The 18,887-nt window shown below is 45.3% G+C and overlaps 1 protein-coding gene across 1 annotated transcript; it reads right to left on the minus strand.

Moving 5' to 3' along the window:
* Nucleotides 1-444: 444 nt before the first annotated feature.
* Nucleotides 445-3,626, minus strand: TCF23 (transcription factor 23). Its single transcript, XM_052649689.1, has 3 exons — nucleotides 3,405-3,626; nucleotides 2,473-2,715; nucleotides 445-624 (listed from the first exon to the last, which is right to left on the minus strand). Exons 1-3 carry the CDS (start codon nucleotides 3,624-3,626, stop codon nucleotides 445-447), a joined length of 645 nt encoding a protein of 214 aa, XP_052505649.1.
* Nucleotides 3,627-18,887: the final 15,261 nt, after the last annotated feature.

Below are 18,887 nucleotides of genomic sequence, written 5' to 3' on the forward strand. Positions count from 1 at the left end.
TACACTCACAGCTGCCAAGAGCCTTCTGGCCCCTGGTCTTCCCATCAGCCCCTGCAGCCTCTGCCAGCCTCAGCCGCTACCTCAGCCTCAGCTGCTACCTCTGTGCCGTTGTCTTGCAATCTCCCAGGGTTTGTGGGAACCTCAGGAGAGAAAAGCTAGGGACAGTGCATGAATTCAGCTTCCAACTCAATCAAACCTTTTCCTTGCAACTGCTACAAGGGAACCCCTGGGGCGTCACCCGTGGGTGGCAAGCTGAGGCTCTATCTGCTCCTGGTCCTCCTGAGTACTCTCATCACAGAGGTGTCCACTGCTCTGCTGGGACCCGGAGCCAAGCCTGAATCAGATCCGATGGGTGAGAGGCAGCATGAAGACAGGTGAGGCCTGGCAGAGAATCTAGGTCCCAAGGCTTGAGTCGCAGTCCAGGAGACGGGGGCGACTGGACGATCACTTGTCACTGGGTGCTGGTGACAGTGGCCTGGTGGGAAGAAAGGCATCTGCCTCTCCAGAGACCTGGGCCCCCGCCTCTGCCTCCTTTGTTCTTTGGCCTGAGTTGGAGGCTGTGGTGGAGTCAAGACCAGCGCACCCCAGGCCTCCAGCGTAGAGACGAGATCGCATCGGCCACTTCTGCAAGACACAGGGAGCGCATGAGAGTCAAGCTCACCAGCAAAGCCCCTTGTAGCCCTTGGCACCCAAAACTGGGCCTTCCCTAGCCTCCCTGGGACCACCCCCCTCCCACCACCACGACTGCACCGTGACAGTGGTCCTGGGCTCACCACCACTCCTGGCCTCACACCTTCTCCTGACCACCTGAGCCTGGCTGAGAGGCACAGGAAGAGCTGTCTGAGGAGAGCAATGGCCACAAGAGGAAACTGCCCCCACCGTGGTGGGGAGGGAGGTGGGCAGCTGTCAGGGGCTGGGTTGTTGGGAGGGCAGCCGAGTGGGGCAGGGAGAGGCTCCTCCTGACACTGAACAGTCCTGGCTCCTTCTCTCGCCCAGCTCCCGCCCAAGTGCCTGTGGCCGCACACATCAGTGCTGCCCACCCTCTCTAAAAGCAGCAGGCCTCTCAGGCCCATCCGTCCTTGCAGCAGGCACGTGGGCAGTCCCAGAAAATGCCGGGTTGACTCTGCCCTCAGATCTGCCCTCCTTTGACAGCCCTCTGACCCGGTGGTTGAGGGCCCCTGCTCCTGGGTAGCCACCCCACCCCGCCAAGCTGCCAGGGTTCTAGCCCCAGCCGGGCTCTCATGTATTCATTCTCCAACATATTTATCCATCATGCACTTCGTGCAACTGCCTCCCCTCAGCTAAGGAATGACTGTGCCACTCAGGGACTCTGCACCACGTGCCACCACTGGCATTTCAGAGTGACTTCTTTTTGTTTCAAATTCTTGCATTTTAGCTGTATTTACATCAAAGAAAAATATCTTAAGTCTCAAGACATTTCAGAACTATGATGTTTAAGGGAGAGAGATGGTGACAAGTGTCCTCCATAAAAATAAAGTTGCTATCCTCAGAGGGCAAAGATGACCCTTTATCACAGTTACACTCTGCAATTGGCAACTTACTCTGCAGCCCCCACCCCCACCTCCACCCCCGCAGCCTGCCTAGTAGCTATGAGCCTGTGGTGTAAAGTCACTCTAGGGTTCAAACAGCATTCAGACACTTAACCTTCCTAAGCTTTGTTTTCCTTGTCTGTAAAGTAATTCTCAACTAAAAACAAACAAACAAACAAGCCTTCATTTGGTTCTTGTGTGGATTAAAAGATGAAAATGCTCTAAAGCCCTTAGTCCAGCTCCTGGAATAGCTTAACATAATGTTAACACAATGTTAACTGTTATTGCAATGATGATTATTATTAATCATACTTTTCCTTCATGGTCTCATTTCATTCCCTGGAAGCGAAGTCAGAGTCACAGTGTCTTCCTTTTTACATATAATAAAATAGAAGTTCGGGAAAGGTAGGTGGCAGCCTGGTAAGTTCTGCATGCAGTATGCCCTCCTCCCTGATTTCCCAGCCCCTGCTGGTCCCCTACCCGGCTGGGTGGCTTCCAAAGTGATGTTTTCTTAGACCAACCCCTCCTGAGACAGAAGTCCAGAGGACACCAAGGCGGAACGGTGTCTTGAAGGCCCTGGAATCTATGCATCTCCCTAAAGTGTGGTTTTCTTCCCCAGGCCCTAACCCTGGAAACTGCCCACTTTGCTCCTCGACCACTAAGTGCCCCAGGGCCTCTTAAGAATTTCCCTCCCCTTGGAGGAACCGCATTCTCATGGAGTCATTTCTAATCATCACCCCCACTGCATCCCATGAGAAACACAGGGTCAGCCCAGTCCCAAGAGCCTGCCTCAGCTTCTCTCCCTCTGAGAGAGCAGAAAGCAGCTGGTCCCAATGTCAGCTCTGCCCAAGGGATGGGGCCTGAGTCCAGGGTGTTCCCCATCCCAAACCTCCTTCCCCAAGGCCCCGGGCCTGCGACCTACCTTGAGAGGGTGCAAGTAGCGGAGTCCACGCAGGAAAGGCGGCCAGGGGGGGCCGGGCATCTCTTGTCCAAGCGTGCGGGTGAGGTGGGCTATGTAGCTGGTGGCCAGCACCAGCACATCCAACTTGGACAACTTGGTGTCAGGCGGCACAGCCGGCAGGGTGGCCTGCAGGGCCAGGAAGGCCTGGCGCAGGGTCCTCACCCGGCTCCGCTCCCGCGCAGCGTTCTCAGGACTGGCCTCACTCTGCATAGAGGACCCGGGTGAGTGGGTCTGACTGGACCCCCATCACCCCTGGGTGCTAAGTGTATCCTAGGTCAAGGTCTCCTGCCAGAGTAGTAGCAAGCCAATCGGCAGAGACCCAAGGGCCTCATCCCCTCTTTGTCTGTTCTCGACCCAGCCCCACTTTACAGTGGAGGAAATGGAGAGAAGACCTCGCCTGGGCTCAGAGCTGCGAGTCCCGGCCTCTCCCATCCTCCACTGGGCCTTCCTCGGCTCTTGCTCCATTGACACCTAACTCTGAATCCTGCTTATCAGGATGCCCTGGGTCCACAGCAAGCGCACAGTCCTACCCTGCTCTGTAGGGCTGACCCTCGGCCCAGCCAGGTCCTGAGATGAGGACGCAAAGGACAGCAAAGCCCACGGGCCCTGCCGCTGACGGCTGCCCTGGAAACTTGGGAAGCACCTCACTCCTCTGGGTCTCAGTTTCCTCAAGAGAAGTCAGCTGGGCCAGCTCTCTGAGCTGCACTCTGGTGAAGGCCAGTTCTGACTTGTCCCAACTACCCAAACATGGAGCCCTGGAGTAGAAGTTGACCAGTGGCCCCTCTCTTGGGCAGGACAGTAACCATGAATGAGACTCTGCCATCAGAGATGACATTGCAGCACCTCCCATGCCTGCCTCCCCCAGCTCCCTCTTCAGGCCCCGGCTTTCTTACCCGACCCCGAGCCAGGCTCCTGGCCCTGGCTCCTCGAGGGTTTGGGGCTGTTCGGCTCCATCTTTGGTTGCTCCAGCTGGACTCTTCCCACAGGTCCTGCCCTCTCCTGCTCAAGCGGCTCCTCTTGCTCTCAGTGCCTGCTAACAACCTCGGCGTGGCCTTGGCCGGGCTCTGCCCCAGTCCTGGCATGGCCCGTGCCCCTCTGGCCCCCCTCTGTGACATGCCACACCCCTGAGGTGTGGTGCTGCAGCCCCCAGCTCCGGGACACAGGGCCCAAGGGAGCCCTTGGGCTCTCGCTAGCAGGGCAGGCTGGTCATCCAGCCAGCAACGTCTATATCTGAGGGAGCTGGCGCCAACTCAGTCCTGCTCGGTTCCTTGCTCTGGGAAAACCGCCCACCCGGCACAGCCCCCGCAAAAAGCCTCCTGACTGCCTCCCAGCCGGCTGAGGGGTGGGGGTGCTGGACGCGGGGAGTGGCCAAGCCCTGGGAGGAGGCCCCTGCCGAACAAGGCAGGAGGACGGTGGGAAAGGAGCACCCTTCCCGGAGCCCTGCCTGACGCCGCCGGTGGTCCTGGGATAGACCTGCAGCTTCAGCTTTGGGGCTCAAGTCCCTGGAAGGGCCCTGAACTCCCTTCCTGGTGCCAGAAACCTGGCTGTGTACGTCCCTGAAAGGACCTTCCCTCGCCTTTGCTTGTGAGCATGACCTTCTGGCCACAGGTCCTCCTCCCCCTACCCCAAGCATTCTTCCTCTTTCCAACTCAGTACTGTAACTCTTACCTCTTTGTCCCCCTGGAATACCTCCCTCTAGCTCTGCCAGGGGAAAAGCTACCCATCCTTTGGGTTATGCCCAAAGGATTTCAACCCCACTGAACCCAGAGCCCACGTCTCCCTGTTTGATTGGTACCCCATTCTATGCACAGCCACACCCGGTTAGCTTCTTAATGGTTCACTGTTCTAGATCAGTACAGGCCAAGCACTGTGGTAAGTACTTCACACATATTATCTTATTTCTTAGATCAAGATCAACCTTTTAAGAAAAAAAGACTCTTATATCACCATTTTACAGAAGGGAACACTGAGGTATTTGGAAGTGAAATAGCTTGTGCAATGTCAAACACTGAGCAAGTGATGGAGGTCACGAAAGCCCAGGAAGTCAAGTGGGACTTGGAATGCTGCCCCTCACCCTGTGCTGCTCTGCCTTGGGTAGATCACTCACATGTCTGTTTCCCTGTGAGACTCGAGGTCTTTGAAGGCAAGGACCAGGTTGTTTGCTGAGCTGCCTCAAATCCTCCATACAGCTGGTTAGGAGGGGCAGGCTGAAGGAATAGCCAGCCTGCCAGGGTCACCCCTGAACTTGAGTTACCAACCCTCCCTGCAGCAGAATCATTGCAAGTCTCTTATCCCTCAATCTTAAACGCCAGCAGAGACAGAATAAGTAAAGGGAAAGTACAGAGAGGACAGAGAAACAAAGGAGGCTGTACAGGGAGACAGACATTCAGCCAACCAGAGAAAGGAAAACAGAGGCGAAGTAATACTGATTTGAATGTCCATCAGTAAAGAGGTGATGACATTGATTTAGGTATATTCATACTGTGGGATGATATGCAGTAATAAGAAGTAAACTTGTGTAGAGTGACCTGAAAAATCTCTCCATAATACACAATGAAGTGTCGAAACTTAGTTGTAGATAGATCACTATGTACAATAAGATCCCAACTAGGCAGTTTGACTGTCTAAGAGCAACACCTGGTTCAGAAAATGGGAAAAACCTAAAGTTTCAACAACTCCAGCCGGCTGACCATCAGGGCACGCCAGATGAGACTGATATGAAACATTTCTGTGCTTTACCTAAGAGATATACATGTTCTCCGGGGCATAAGAACCCCACCTTATACAAGAACCTCTCTGCTATTGAAACTAAGGGTCATCAGAAACTATTGTGGCAATCCTCTTTTGGGTCAAAGGTCATATCAATCTAAAGACCTGTTCACTGTGCCCTCAGGACAGAAGAATGGCATTTGGATGGAAAAAGCAATAACTGCATACTTTTCAGACATAACAGAACTGTCTTGTGTTATACGTGTCGTTACTCCAAAGTTATCAGGTGCCACGCTTCAAGTGATGAGCTAAGAAATCAGTGGGATGCTCATCCCAAGACCCTCAGCCCTCAGTTTTGAAAAGCTGCCTACAGAGAACTCCACCACCATAAACACATAAACTGGGCATTCCAAATCTAACCATCCGTGAGATGAGGAGTGGCCCATAGAATGAGTAGGAAGTATTTTCAGACTTTCAGTTCAATATTGTCTTTCTCAGCAGGCATTCGGGTGTGGCTAAGGCAGGCCTCTCCCAAAAGCTTCCATCCAGAGTCCATCTGAAATGTAATCAGGTCAATGGCAAAGCCAGACTTCTAAGGGAACTCATGAAAGCCCTTGGCAGATGGTAAATGGTATGACCTCTCTCCTTCTGGAGGAACTTACCTGTCAGGAAGTATTTAACAGGAGGCTTCCTGTGTGCTGTTTTGGATCTGGCAGGAATTCTCTGTTCCTTATTAATTCCTGAGTACTCAGGAATTAAGAGGAGAGGCAAGCCTCTCCTGGGACTGAGGAATCCAGGCATTTCCTTCATTAGTTTTTCTGTATGGTGATAAGTACCCTCTTCCTACTTGTAAACCATATGGTAAAAGTGATTGTTTACAACTCTCTCTCTCTCTAAAATGGATTGCCTATGTTTTGTAAGTCTGAAATTTTAATCTTTATCTTTGCTGAGAATAACTACCTTGTAAGACAGTATAGATGCCATGTTGATTAAAACACCTTTGCTCCATCAGAGCTCTGGTTCCCATGTCTTTCTTTCTCTCCCTCTGTCTCCCTCTCTCTCTTTTTCAGGCTGATCCCCTGAAACGCAGAGGCTCTCTGAGTTCATTTTCCTGCCCGGACTTCTAAGATCCTCTCGAGAAGGCGGCGCTCTGCGCCTTCACCCCATTGAGAGGGCGCCTGAGGCCTTTGTGAACAGCGCAAGCCCTGTGCAGGGGCTTTATTGGCTTTCTGCGTAAACCAAGGAATATCAGCCTCTTTCTCTCTCCTTTAGTTTCTTACCAGTCGACTCCAGACCACCAGGTTCCAGTCCATTAAAGGACCTCAACACTTACTTATCAGGGAAGGAGGGAGATCTGGCTCCAACTCTTCTGAGTCAGGACACAGATAGGAAGGAAGGAAAAAAATTAAAACTACACCTGCAGCCACAAGGAAAGAGATCTCCTTGTGCCCAAGTGCATTCCTACACTCTCAAGGAGCTCTTCTACCCATATGATCAGTCCTCAGGACTGCCAAGTCATGGCCAGTTTAACCTGGGACTTCTCAGACTTTCACCTCAGGACTCAAGAGTGTCAACTCACCTCAAGATTTTCACTTCTCAGATTTGCATCCTCAGCAGAGATGCGAGAAAGGAAAGGAAATCTTACACAATGATAAGCAGTGTCCACATAGCCCCAGGAGGTGAACCTAGACAGGGTAAGCCTGATGTACATGGGTGGTGTTTCCCAGGTCAGAAGTCCAAGGGACGTTTCTATTGCTCCAGTATCTTGCACAAGTTTCCTATCAGGCTGCAGACTCATCTACAGGGCACAGCTCAGGTCCATGCCATGCCTGGCTATCTCTGCTGGTACGAGACTACCTGCATGCACCTGTGTGGACAGTCCTATCAAATACAGCATTGTCCCAGTCTTGGGCTTTGTCCCTAAAAGCCAGGCCATGGATATGGCAGGGCAGGTTCTGGCACATTGGTCCAAACGGGCTTCATGGAGAACACAGACAGATGATGGGTGAAGGCACAGCTTCTGCCATGTGTTCTCTGTCTTTTTTAAAGTATTTTGTAATTTAATTTACTTACTTACTTTGGCTGTGCTGGATCTTCATTGCACTGGCTTATCTCTTGTTGCCACGAGTGGGAGCTACTCTCTAGCTGTTGTGTGTGAGCATCTCATTGTGGTGGCTTCTCCTGTGGGGGAGCATAGGTTCTAGAGCACAGGCTCAATAGTTGTGGCTCAGGGCTTATTGGGTCTGCAGTACGTGGAATCTTCCTGGACCAGGGATTGAACTTGTGTCTCCTGTATTGACAGGTGGATTCTTCATCACTGAGCCACCAAGGAAGTCAGTATTCTCTTTTGAAGTTGGTCTGGGACATCTGTTTCTGGAGTAGGAAACAGGTATTGTCCCAGGAACTGGTCTAACTAATGGAAGTTGGGCCTAATGGCTCCTATCTTGGCCTCTAGTACTGATGACAGATTCTCCTCCTCCTGGGCTTTGTTTCAGTACAGCACCACCAGCCCCCACTATTTCAGGCCGAGGACAAAGCCCCTCCACAGTTCACATTGGCTCTGTCTACAGAGATGTGGAAAGGAAGTGGATATAGACAGAGTAGGATCATTTTCAACCAAGAACTTGAGCTCCACCTTCCGGGAGTTGTCATCTACACCTGGAACAATGACCTCTTGAATACTATTCATATTTGAGGTCCCTTTGAGAAGAAAGCTGAGCGCCGAAGAATTGATGCTTTTGAACTGTGGTGTTGGAGAAGACTCCTGAGAGTCCCTTGGACTGCAAGGAGATCCAACCAGTCTATTCTGAAGGAGATCAGCCCTGGGATTCCTTTGGAGGGAATGATGCTAAAGCTGAAACTCCAGTACTTTGGCCACCCCAAGAAGAGTTGACTCATTGGAAAAGACTTTGATGCTGGGAGGGATTGGGGGCAGGAGGAGAAGGGGACGACAGAGGATGAGATGGCTGGATGGCATCAGTGACTTGATGGACGTGAATCTAAGTGAACTCCGGGAGTTGGTGATGGACAGGGAGGCCTGGCGTGCTGCGATTCATGGGGTCACAAGGAGTCGGACATGACTGAGCAACTGAACTGAACTGAACTGAACTGAACTGAGAAAGAAGTACTCAGTAAGCTCAGAATCTATCTGCATGGCCAGGGGACCGGTGCGAAGGGACAAGAAGAGTAGCCGTCTCCCTCTCTTTCTGGAACAGTCACTCATATTTCTCTCAGTGCCTCAAGTGCTATAGAAATGACCTGGAAGTGTGATTACTTCCACTCCAAAGGAAAAATGCACTTTTATTCTTTTTCAATCTATGTCTCTAGATATATTCCCATTTATTTCTGTTTTGTCTTTTATTTGCACCCAACTCTTTTTTTTTCTTGATGCCACTCAGCATGAGGGATCTTAGTTCCCCAACCAGGTATTGAACCCAAGACCCCTGCAGTGGAAGGGTGGATTCCTAACCACTGGACTCCAGGGAATTCCCACACACAACTCTTTTTTGTGTTTTTGATCAGTGTTGCTGGAAATATGCCCAGATTATCAACCTGCTCAAAGATCAGCCTTTTTTTTTTTTTAATATTCCTCATCTTTAAAAATTATTATAAAATGTACCACTTTAACTATTTTTAAGTATACAGTTCAGTGGCAATAAGTATATTCACTTTGTTGTGCAAACATCACTGCCATCCATCCCCAGAGCATTTTTCATATTGCAAAACTGAAATTCCATACTTATTAAACAATAATTCTCCATTTCCCCTACTCCCAATACCTCTGAACTTTCTGTCTCTGAGAATCTGGCTACTCTGAGTCCCTCATATGAGTAGAATCATGCAATATTTGTCCTTTTGTGAAACAATATTCCATTGTATGCATTTATCACGTTTTGTTTATCCATTTATGTGTCAATGGACATTGGGTTATTTACACCTTTGGGCTATTGTGAATAATGCTGCTAAGAACATTAGTATACAATATCTCTTTGAGATCCTGCTTTTGATTTTGAGGGGTAATTACCCAGAAGTGAACTTGCTGGATCATATGATAATTCTATTTTTAATATTTTGTGGAAGAACCATACTGTTTTTTATAGTAGCTGCATCATTTTACATTACCACCAGCAGTGCACAAGAGTTCTAATTCCTCCACATCCTCCGCAACACTTGTTTTCTGTCTTGTTTTGTTTTATAATTGCCATCTTAATGAATGTGAATCCCTATTCTTTTAAAGTCTCCGTTTCACTAATTTTTAGCCTTATTTCTATTTTCTTCCTTCTCATTTCTTCTATTTTGCCTTAGTGGTCATTTTCCAACTTCTGGAGAAGAAAGCTGGGTTGGTTTGTCTTTAAAGTTCACTGTGATTTGCTAAATGATAAGAGGAACAATAGAACAGGAAGACTTAATTATTGTAAACATAGCTTTGCACCTAATAACACAGCCTCAAAAATACATGAAGCAACAACTGACAGAAATGCAAGGAGAAATATATAAATCAACAGTTATAGTTGATTTTAATACATCTCATGAGAAATCTGGGCTGGATGAAGCACAAGCTGGAATCAAGATTGCTGGGAGAAATATCAATAACTTCAGATATGCAGATAACACCACCCTTATGGCAGAAAGCAAAGAGAACCTTAAGAGGTTCTTGAGAAAACGAAAGAGGAGAGTGAAAAAGCTGGTTTAAAGTTCAACGTTCAAAAAAAGAAGATCATGGCATCTGGTCCCATCACTTCATGGCAAATAGATAGGGAAACAAGGAAACCAAGACAGACTTTATTTTCTTGGGCTCCAAAATCACTGCAGATGGTGACTGCAGCCATGAAATTAAAAGACACTGCTCCTTGAAAGAAAAGCTATGACCAACCTAGACAGCATATTTAAAGCAGAGACTTTACTTTGCCAACAAAGGTCCATCTAGTCAAAGCTATGTTTTTTTCCAGTCGTCATGTATGGATGTGAGAACTGGACCATAAAGAAGGCTGAGCACTGAAGAACTGATGCTTTTGAACTGTGGTGTTGGAGAAGACTCTTGAGAGTCCCTTGGACTGCAAGGAGATCAAATCAGTCAGTCCTAAACGAAATCAGTCCTGAATATTCTTTGGAAGGACTGTTGCTGAAGCTGAAGCTCCAATACTTTGGCCACCTGATGTGAAGAAGAGACTCACTGGAAAAGACCCTGATGCTGGGGAAAATTGAAGGGAGGAGGAGAAGGGGATGACAGAGGATGAGACGGTTGGATGGCATCACCGACTCAATGGACATGAGTTTGAGCAAGCTCCAGGAGTTGGTGATGGACAGGAAGGCCTGGTGTGCTGCAGTCCATGGGGTCACAAAGAGTTGGACACAACTGAGTGACTAAACTGAACTGAACCAAACTTAACACATCTCTTTCAGAAAATGATAGAGATACATAAGCAGAGACACTGAATTATAATTGATAAACTCAAATATTAGATATATCCACAAATAGAGGACAAACACTGGACATTCCTGGAGAGAGTAAAAATAGAAAGAGTATCAAGGCCATCTTATAAATTTTACTCTGTATATGTATGTATTGTTTGGATTTTTTAATAATGGAATTTATCTGTGCATTGTTTGTTTACTTCAAAGAACAAGAAGAGCTAAAAGGCAAACAAGCCTTTGGTTCAACTGGCTGGTTCAGGTATTTCCACCACAGTACTGTCAAAGTCTTGTTGAAGTCAATGTATAAAGGGATAATTATAATTCCTAGGCTAGAAAACTCATTTATCAAGTAGGAAATAAGAGCAATGTGCTATGTAGCACAGGGAGCCCAGTCTGGTGCTCTGTGATGACCCGGAGGGATGGGATGAGGGGAGGGGAGGGCGGCTAGGAGGGAAGGGATGAATGTATAATTATGGCTGATTTGCATTGTTGTGTGGCAGAAGACCAACACAACATTGTAAAAAAAATTTTTAATGTAAATAACTAAAATGAGCATACACAAAAAAGGTAATGTGGGAAATTTTATGAAGTAACTAAAGATTATATTTCACAGAATATCACTATATATCACAGAAAGTGAAGAGGACCTAAAAAGCCTCTTGATGAAAGTGAAAGTGGAGAGTGAAAAAGTTGGCTTAAAGCTCAACATTCAGAAAATGAAGATCATGGCATCCGGTCCCATCACTTCATGGGAAATAGATGGGGAAACAGTGGAAACAGTGTCAGACTTTATTTTTGGGGGCTCCAAAATCACTGCAGATGGTGACTGCAGCCATGAAATTAAAAGACGCTTACTCCTTGGAAGGAAAGTTATGACCAACCTAGATAGCATATTCAAAAGCAGAGACATTACTTTGCCAACAAAGGTCCATCTAATCAAGGCTGTGGTTTTTCCAGTGGTCATGTATGGATGTGAGAGTTGGACTGTGAAGAAAGCTGAGCGCCGAAGAATTGATGCTTTTGAACTGTGGTGTTGGAGAAGACTCTTGAGAGTCCCTTGGACTGCAAGGAGATCCAACCAGTCCATTCTGAAGGAGATCAGCCCTGGGGTTTCTTTGGAAGGAATGATGCTGAAGCTGAAACTCCAGTACTTTAGCCACCTCATGTGAAGAGTTGACTCATTGGAAAAGACTCTGATGCTGGGAGGGATTGGGGGCAGGAGGAGAAGGGGATGACAGAGGATGAGATGGCTGGATGGCATCACGGACTCAATGGACATGAGTCTGAGTGAACTCCGGGAGGTGGTGATGGACAGGGAGGCCTGGCGTGCTGCGATTCATGGGGTCGCACAGAGTCGGACACGACTGAGCGACTGGACTGAACTGAACCGAAAGACTGTATTTAGATACAAACAAGCACTCGAGGATAAAGCAAATCACATTGCTGAACTACAAAAGTGACTCACAGAGGGTCAGAACACACGAGTGCACATTATAGTTCCCACTTGGCACGTCTCCACAGCAGCCAGTTAGAGAGAATATATCGATCAGCTTTGGAAGAGCAAGAAAAGAATCATAGAGACAAATCTGATATACTCATGCCAGCATTGGCCAGAAAAGATAATGCTTTGCTCAACAGACTTTAAGTATTTCTGTTGAGATAAATGAAACTAACCTCTTAGCTTGGTGTTATCAGGCAATCAATTTATTAGTTTGCCCAACTTTCCTGGTTCTGAGACCGTGCATCAAGCCTCTTTCTGACCCCCAGGCAGTTCTGTCTACATGATTTGAGAGAATTGGTGATGTTGAAAGCAGTATGTCAATCCCTGCAACTATGATTTCTCATGGCAAATTAATTATGTGGATTCTGATTGCTTTTTGACTTCCCAAATAGACTATAAAGGGAGAATATGCAAATTATTTCCTGCCCATGTGAGCTACTTTTCAGGGTAAATTTATAAATTGACATTCTGGCACTTAGCTCAGGCTGTGTGTTTCAGTTGGCAGGGTCAACAGCTCATTTCTTATCCTGAAAAGTGAGAGTTCAGATATAACTGCCCTCCTTGATGACACAATATATATGCCACTTCTGGAAGCAACTCTCTAAAGAAGGCTTGCTTCTAAGAGGGAGAGTCCTGAGAACCTCACTGAAGACTGCAGTCCCTCCTTTCATGGATGAATTCATGGAAAAGCTCATGCCTGGTCTATCAATCTATCTTAAATTTATAGTATTCAACAACTGAGCTTCTCAGGTGGCTCAGTGGTAAAGAATCCACCTGCCAAGCAGGAGACGCAGGTTCGATCCCGGGGTCAGGAACATCTCCTGGAGAAGGAAATGGCAACCCATTCCAGTATTCTTACCTGGGAAATCCCATGGACAGAGGAGCCTGGCAGGCTATAGTCCATGGGTCACAAAAGTGTCAGACATGACTTAGTGACTAAACAGCAGCATTCAACAATTAGGCAGCAAAATCAATAAGGATATAGAAGACTTGAGAAACACAATATACTAAATAAACCTAACAGGCAATAAAAATCTTAACAGGCATCAAAGAACACTTAACAACAACAGATAAACAGTATTCCAAAGTGTTCATGGAACATTCTCCAGAACAGAACATATGTTAGGGCATAAAACTAGCCTCGGTAGATTTAGGAAGATAAAAATCTGACAAAGTAGGCTGCTGCCAGTGCCCCAGTCCCCACGGCAAGCCACTGCCGACCCCACCTCCTCAGGAGACCCTCTGACACTAGCAGTGACGAAGGACACCTGTGTTCTCCTGGGAGTGTTCCTGAATATCAGTACACGTACATTTTTTGAGCTTTTTGTGGAAACTGTCTACCCAGTTCCAGGGGGAATTACTTGTGGAGTTGTCACTTAAGTAATACATTCATGGGAGTATTTTGTTTTTTCTTACATTTTATCACACAGAGTTGTCTTGGTTCAACTGGTGTCTTCCCGGGTCCTGTTTGCCCAATTGTCCCTCCATTCTGTGCTTCAGGGAATGCTATGATGGACTCTATCTTGATGCAGTTGTCTCAGTTTAATAGCACAGACTTGAAGGAGTTTAAAGAGACTGGAAATCAATACTGCACACTACACATTTGCTTGGAATTGCACAGGAGAAAAAAAAAGGAGAAGAGAGAAACTTCATTCAGAGGTTTTGTTAGGTTACAGATGATCACATTAATCTAATTACTACTAGATAATGATACAGAGAAGGCGATGGCACCCCACTCCAGTACTCTTGCCTGGAAAACCCCATGGACAGAGGAGCCTGGTAGGCTGCAGTCCATGGGGTCGCGAAGAGTCAGACACGACTGAGCGATTTCCCTTTCACTTTTCACTTTCATGCATTGGAGAAGGAAATGGCAACCCACTCCAGTGTTTTTGCCTGGAGAATCTCAGAGATGGGGGAGCTTGGTGGGCTACCGTCTATAGAGTCACACAGAGTCGGACATGACTGAAGTGACTTAGCAGCAGCAGCAGATAATGATAATGTGGAACTTGAGTGATAATAGTGGATTTAAAACTAAAAAAAAAAAAAAAATCCAAAAATAGATATGCAAAAAGCAACAAAGGTTTACTGTATAGCACAGGGAACTTGTAATAATCTATAATGGAAAATTATTTCAAAAATAATATATGTGTATATGTATAACTGAATCACATACACAAAAAATAATTCTACTTTTTGAAATTCTGTAATGTTTATCTTTTGGCCAGCTTTTCTAAATGTCCTATGGACATCTAATAACAATGTATGAGATACAAAATTTTAAATAGATTTGTGTAGGATGTAAGATGAGTATAAACTAATTAAATATAAGTCTATTTAAATTATTAATGACATCATTCAAGATGCTATTCCTATTTTTTCTGCACTTTATAAAATATTCTCAGAGAAATATTAATATGTCTATGTATGATTATATGCTTTTTTCCTTATATTTCTTCTGATTTTTTGCTTTATGTATCTTTGTTTCTTTATTGTTAGGTGTCTAATGGTTTATGATGTCTATCTTCTTTGTGAATTATACCTTTTATCATTAAAAATATTCATCTTTGTTTCATTTAAAATAAATAAATAAATAAATAAAATCCTACACAGTATGTTCTCCAACCACAATGGAATAGAAATCAATAATAGAATAAATCTAGCAAATTCACAAATGTGTAGAAATTAAATAACATACTTCTAAATAATCAGTAAGTCAAAGAAGAAATTGCAAGCAAAAGTATAAATTATTTTGAGATTAATGAAAACCAAAAAACAACACACTAAAACTTATGGGATGCAGCTAAAGCAGTGGGGAAAAGGGAGAATTTATAGCTGTAAATGTCTACATTTTTAAAAGAAGAAAAATCTCAAACTAATGATCTAATCACATTTTAGGAAACCAGAAAGGGAAGAACAAACTAAGCTCAAAGCAAGTAGAAGAAAAGACATAATAAGGATCAGAACAAAAGCAAATGAAATAGAAAAATAATGGAGAAAATGAAAAAAAAAATTGGTTCTTTAAAAGGAACAACAAAATCAGCAAAACTTTATCTAGACTGACCAAGAATAAAAAAGAGGACTTTCCATAAGAGCAGGGAGAAGAAAAGGATGTCTGCTCTCATCAATTCTATTCAATGTCATTCTGCAGATTCTAGCAAGGCAACTAGTCAAGATTTGGGCAGGTAGGATAATGCTTTCCCCAAAGGTCCGTTTTTTAATCCCTGTAACCAGTGCAAATGTTAGGCTACCTGGGAAGGGGAAATTAAGATTGCTAATCTGCTGACTTTAAAATAGATTTTCCTGGATTATCCAGTTGGGCCCAATGGAATCACACAAGTACTTATAAATCGAAAAGAGAGGCAGAGGAGTTCAGAGTCAGAAGAAGGGTCATGGAGGGCTTCCCTGGTGGCTCAGTGGCAAAGAATCTGCCAACCAACGCAGGAGACACAGGTTCCATCCCTGGTCCAGGAGGATTCCACATGCCACGGAGCAACTAAGCCTGTGTGCCACAACTACTGAGCTTGTGCTCCAGAGCCAGGAGCCGCAACTACTGAGCCCACATGCTGCAGCTACTGAAAGCCCCACTCCCTAGAGCCTGTGCTCCACAACAAGAGAAGCCACTGCAATGAGTAGCCCACACAACTAGAGAGCAGCCCCTGCTCAATGCAACTAGAGAAAAGCCCTTGCAGCCACAAAGACCCAGCACAGCCAAAAATAACTAAATCAATTATATGTATATATATATAAAGAATGGTCATGGAGATACAACAGTGCTGGCTTTGAAGAGGAGAGGGAACTTGGGCAACCTGTAGAAGCTGGAAGAAGAAACAAGAAAATGGGTTCACCTGAGAGCCTCCAGAAAGGAATACAGCCCTGCCAACAGCTTGACTTTAGCCCAGTTAGACTCACGTTGGACTTCTAATCTGTAGGACTATGAGATAATATATCTCTGTTGTTTTAAGAAGCGAAGTATGAGGTGACTTGTTACAGGAACAACAGGAAACTGGAACAATGGTCAACAGAATTTTGACAAGGATACCCAGACAATTCACTGGAGAAAGAATAGACTTTTCAACAGTGTTGGGACAATTCTTTGGCATAAGAATGAAGTTGGGCCCCTACCTTGCAACACATACAAAAATTAACTCAAAGTGGATCAGAGATCTAAATTTAACAGGTAAATCTATAAAAGTCTTAGAAGAAAACAATAAATCTTTGTGACCCTAGTTTAGGCAATGTCTTAGATAAGATACCAAAAGGAAGCAAGAAGAGAAAAAAATAGATAAATTGGACTCTAATTTAAAAGATTTCATGAATCAAAGGAGACCATCAAGAAATTAAAAAGATTATCCAGAGAACAGAAAAAAATATTTGCAAATCATGTATCTGATAAGAGGGTTGTATATCCAGATAAGAGACTTCTTTATCCAAAATATATAAAGTGTCAGTCGCTCAGTCACGTCTGACTCTCTGCGACCCCTTGGACTGTAGCCTGCCAGGCTCCTCTCCAGGCAAGAATACTAGAATGGGTATCCATTCCCTTAAGAACACTAAAAATTCAACAATAAGAACACAAAAAAAAACCTAACTAAAATAAGGGCCAAAGATTTGAATAGATATTTCTCTTAAGAAGATAAACAGCCAATAAGCACATAAAAAATGCTCACCATCATTAGTCATTAGTGATACGTAAATCAAAATCCTAATATTATATTACTTCACGCCCACTGCTGCTGCTGCTGCTGCTGCTGCTGCTAAGTCGCTTCAGTTGTGTCCGACTCTGTTCGACCCCAGAGATGGCAGCCTACCAGGCTCTTCTGTCCCTGGGATTCTCCAGGCAAGAACACTGGAGTGGGTTGCTATTTCCTTCTCCAATGCATGAGAGTGAAAAGTGAAAGTGAAGTTGCTCAGTCGTCTCCGACTTCGCGATCCCATGGACTAGGATTGCTAAAACAAAAAAGACAGACAATAGCATGTGTTGGTGAGGATAGGAAAACTTGAAAGCATTGTACCTTGCTGGTGGGATTTGAACATGATACAATTAATTTGGAAGATTGTTTGGCAGCTTCTCAAAATGTTAAATATAGACTTATCATGTGATTCAGCAATTCTATTTACCGAGATCTACTCAAGATCAATGAAAACATACGTCCATACAAACTTGCACAAGAATTTTCACAGCAGCCTTGCTCATAATTGACAAAAAAAAGTAAAACCAACAAAACTGAATGGGAAAACAAAATGTGGTATTTCCATATAATAAAATATTATTTGGCGATGAAAAGGAATAAAGTAACAATACATGCTGCAACATGTAGGAACCTTGAAAACATAATGCCAAGTGAAAGAAGTCAGACACAAAAGGCCACATATTGTATGATTCCACTCATAAAATGTCTAAAATATGCAAATCCATAGAAACAGAAAGCAGATTTAAGGAACTGGGTGGGAGGGGGCAATGAGTGACTGTGGGTATGAAATTTCTTTGGGGGAGATATAAAAATGGTCTAAAATTATATTGTGGTGATAGTTGCACAACCCTGTGGGTATAACAAAAAAACACACTTTAAGTGAGTGAACTGTATGGTGTGTGAATTATATCTCAGTAAAGCCATTAAGAAAGTAGATGTAAAAGCATATAAGTAGGATGTCCCTGGCAGTCCAGTGGTTAAGACTTCATGCTTCCAATGCAGAGGACATGGGTTTGATCTCTGGTTGGGGAACTGAGATCCCACATGCCATGTGGCATGGCCTAAAAATTTAACAACAAAAAAAGTGAACAAACAAACAAACAAACAAAAATCCATATAAGCATATCCAAAGAGAGTAGAACTTAACTGTTCTCATCTCCCCGCCAAATATGTAGATGTAAATAAATGAGGTAAAGGATGTATTCATTAACAGTTGGGAGAATTCCTTTCCTGGTGTATCAAATATCACTAAATACACTTAAGATGTATTATAATTTTATTTAGGAATTATACTGTGATAAAGCTAAAAATTATAAAACACAACTGATTTTATTTTTAAAAAAAGCAAACATATAAGCATATCCAAGGGCGGAAAGGTGTGGACCATGAACCACAGTCAGAAAGCAAAAAACAGGAAGTTGAAGGGAGCGCCCAGCCCAGAGAGGTTGTACAGTTGGGGAGAACCCTGGCTGGAGGAGGTGTTGGGAGCTGTAAAGTACAAGCGCAGAGGTGGGGACTAGGCCCAGGAGAGACTGAATGCCCCAAAGAACCGTGCTTGCTTAAGTTTTGTCAAGAGCCAGCCTTCGAATGATCTCTGAGAGAAGGTCCTAGAGCCGTGACGAGGAGAGCCTATGATGTCAGCACCCGGCCTTTGTGACATAGGCGCTAGGTGCCAGGGAGAACTGCTCCAGGAGATGGGGCTCCCAGCTCCCAAGGGGGGCGGCAACACCGCCCCTTAGACACAGTCTCTGGCTCCCAGAGGCTTTCACCAGCTGGCCCCACTGCTACTGCTGCTACTGAGTGTGAAAAGCCATCTGGGTTGGGGCCAGGCTGAGTCAGAGGACATCAGCGTGAGGGAAGACAGGGATTAGGGCCACCAGAGTGCCACGAAACCAGGATGCTTGCAGAATCTGTGATTTGGATTTAAGAGAACGAAAACCCATAACAGAAGACCTCCTCCTGGCTGAACAAGGACTGAGGGCAAGACTCAGACCAAAATCTGAGTCAGAGTGAGTTTAGGGTGACAGACGCTGGGGGCAGAGAGGGGCATATCCACCGTT

This window comes from Budorcas taxicolor, chromosome 11 (assembly GCF_023091745.1).
Source record: "Budorcas taxicolor isolate Tak-1 chromosome 11, Takin1.1, whole genome shotgun sequence".
NCBI classification, from domain to species: domain Eukaryota; kingdom Metazoa; phylum Chordata; class Mammalia; order Artiodactyla; family Bovidae; genus Budorcas; species Budorcas taxicolor.